Genomic DNA, 2,500 nt, shown 5'->3' with positions numbered 1-2,500 from the left:
TCACCTAAGTTCGAGTCCCCAAGCACATTATAGAAAACGGGAGCAAAGACAGAACCATCACCGTGCACTTTTCAAACTAATCCGCCTCGTCCTCTCGCCTCTCAGGTCAAAGGCGCCAGGTGGGTGTTGAGGAGAGGTCAGCTGAGGTCAAATCGGAAGGTCAGTTGGGAATAAGATGGAAGCTAAACGATAAAATGACGGAAAAAGTGACGCAGAAGGGGTAAAATAATGAGAGAGAGAGAGAGAGAGAGAGAGAGAGAGAGAGAGAGAGAGAGAGAGAGAGAGAGAGAGAGAGAGAATCCAAACATAATCAGATACAAAAGTACATAAACGGAATAAAACAAAAACAAAAATACAATTAAGAAAATAGGAAAAAAATAAATGAAAATAAAAAGCACTCTCTCTCTCTCTCTCTCTCTCTCTCTCTCTCTCTCTCTCTCTCTCTCTCTCTCTCTCTCTCTCTCTCTCTCTCTCTCAAACTGTCACTCAACCGGGAATTCGCTGCGCTCTGGAAAAATCGGAAATATTGACGTGGATAAGCTGAATCGAATTGGGAGGACGGGAGGCTGTCGTCACACCTGGAGGAGGAGGAGGAGGAGGGGGAGGGGGAGCAGGGTTTATAGATGCCGGACTTCAAGCGTTTTAGTACCTGACTGTAGCGCGGACAAAGATCGTACCGCGGGAGGGAAGCAGGGAGGGAAGAAGGGAGGGAAGGAGAGAAGGGAAAGGGAGGGAAGGAAGCAAAAAGTGAGGAAAGGGGTGACTGATCATACGAGTACACTCTCTCTCTCTCTCCCTCTCTCTCTCACCGTAACTCGTGGGATGGTAGCAGAGGGATGTAGCAGAAGGCGCAGCAGCAGCAGGACAACACGCCCTCCCTTCCCCGTGCCTCCGACAGACTGAGTGACACACACACACACACACACACACACACACACACACATCCGAAGCTCTGAATTTGACTGAATCTTACATGAACTACAATCGTTTCTACCTTCTTTTTTTTTCCTCCAGTTTGTCAATTTTTTTTTTTATCATTCACATGCATATCTAAATGTCTGGTGATGCGAATATATGCCAATGCAAGGATGGGAATGTACTGTACATTGGCGCCAAGGGTCGTTAAAAGAGCGTGAAGCGTCTCGTTAACTGCACAATTGTTTCGAGGCTCCGAAGAAAGAATAAAAAAACGTTGATAAAGATTGTGGGAGGAAAATAATGTAAGACGAATGTAATATTAGAACTGATTACATACATGATTGTTTGAAGACTGACTGACTGACTGACTGACTGACTGACGGACTGACGGACGAACTGGTTCAATACATGGTTCAATACACGTCTTTGGCAATGATGATGATGGTTACTTGATATCGTAGTGGTGTTGACGATGTGGTCTTGGTGGTGATAGTGATAGTGATGCTGTAGGTGTGGTGGTGGTAGTAGTGATGATGTGGTAATGCAGGGGTGAAAATAGTGATGGTGGTGAGTGAATAGTGGTGAAGGTGAGTGAGTAGTGGTGATGGTGGTGGTGATCACATTTTAGTCACGAAGTAAGCGATCAACAAATGGAAGGTAATGAAAGTGAAGACACGTATTCTCTCTCTCTCTCTCTCTCTCTCTCTCTCTCTCTCTCTCTCTCTCTCTCTCTCTCTCTCTCTCTCTCTCTCAGTCTTTCTTTTCCCTAATTTTCCAGTGGACGAGATGCAGAGCGAAAATAAAACGACCAAGACAGGAGGAAGAGGAGGAGGAGGAGGAGGAGGAGGAGGAGGAGGAGGAGGAGGAGGAGGAGGAGGAGGAGGAGGAGGAGGAGGAGGAGAAGGAGAAAGAAGAGAAAAAAGGAAGAGAAGATAAGACGAGAGTAAGGGAGATTAAAGAAAGAAAGAAAGAAAGAAAGAAAGAAACTCAAGATAAGAAATGAAAGTGAAATTATGAAAGTGGACGAAAGGAACAACAACAACAACAACAACAACAACAACAACAACAACAACAACAACAACAACAAACAACAAGACTAAGATTAAGAAACAAGAAGAGGCTTAAGAAAATAAAATAATGAGAAAAGGAAGGTTTAAATAAAGCAAGAACGAAAAAAAAGAAGAGGCAAACAAAATAAGAAAACCAGAAGAACGTAAGAAGAGAACAAAGGCGAAAGGAGAAAGAAAGAAATAACAGAAAATAACAAAAACAAGAGAAATTTTTAAGGTCGCGGCGTGAAAATTATTGCCACTCCAAACGCCGCGCCATAAACGTCCCTCTCTCTCTCTCTCTCTCTCTCTCTCTCTCTCTCTCTCTCTCTCTCTCTCTCTGTCTGTTAATTAATTTTCTTGTTATTTTCTTTGTATTAATCTTAGTTTCGTCTTCTTTTCCTTTTTCATTGTGTGTGTGTGTGTGTGTGTGTGTGTGTGTGTGTGTGTGTGTGTGTGTGTGTGTGTGTGTGTGTGTGTGTGTGTGCTTATCAGTTATCCATCTTTCTATATTTTCCGTACTTTTATCACGG

The 2,500-nt window shown here is 43.4% G+C and overlaps 1 protein-coding gene across 3 annotated transcripts in view; it reads right to left on the bottom strand.

Moving 5' to 3' along the window:
- The window catches only part of LOC135092220 (calcium-activated chloride channel regulator 1-like), a 37,975-nt gene that overhangs the window by 15,222 nt on the left and 20,253 nt on the right, over positions 1 to 2,500 (bottom strand). The window contains exon 1 of one of the 3 annotated variants that reach the window (XM_063990556.1): positions 810 to 959. The exons of the other annotated variants lie outside the window; for them this stretch is intronic. Coding sequence (XP_063846626.1) covers positions 810 to 944 — 135 coding nt within the window. The 5' untranslated portion in view covers positions 945 to 959. Of the gene's footprint in view, positions 1 to 809; positions 960 to 2,500 lie in introns of those variants that run through there. 3 annotated transcript variants of the gene reach the window in all.

Source organism: Scylla paramamosain, chromosome 39, assembly GCF_035594125.1.
Source record: "Scylla paramamosain isolate STU-SP2022 chromosome 39, ASM3559412v1, whole genome shotgun sequence".
NCBI lineage: Eukaryota > Metazoa > Arthropoda > Malacostraca > Decapoda > Portunidae > Scylla > Scylla paramamosain.
This window is presented reverse-complemented; position numbering and strand designations above follow the sequence as displayed.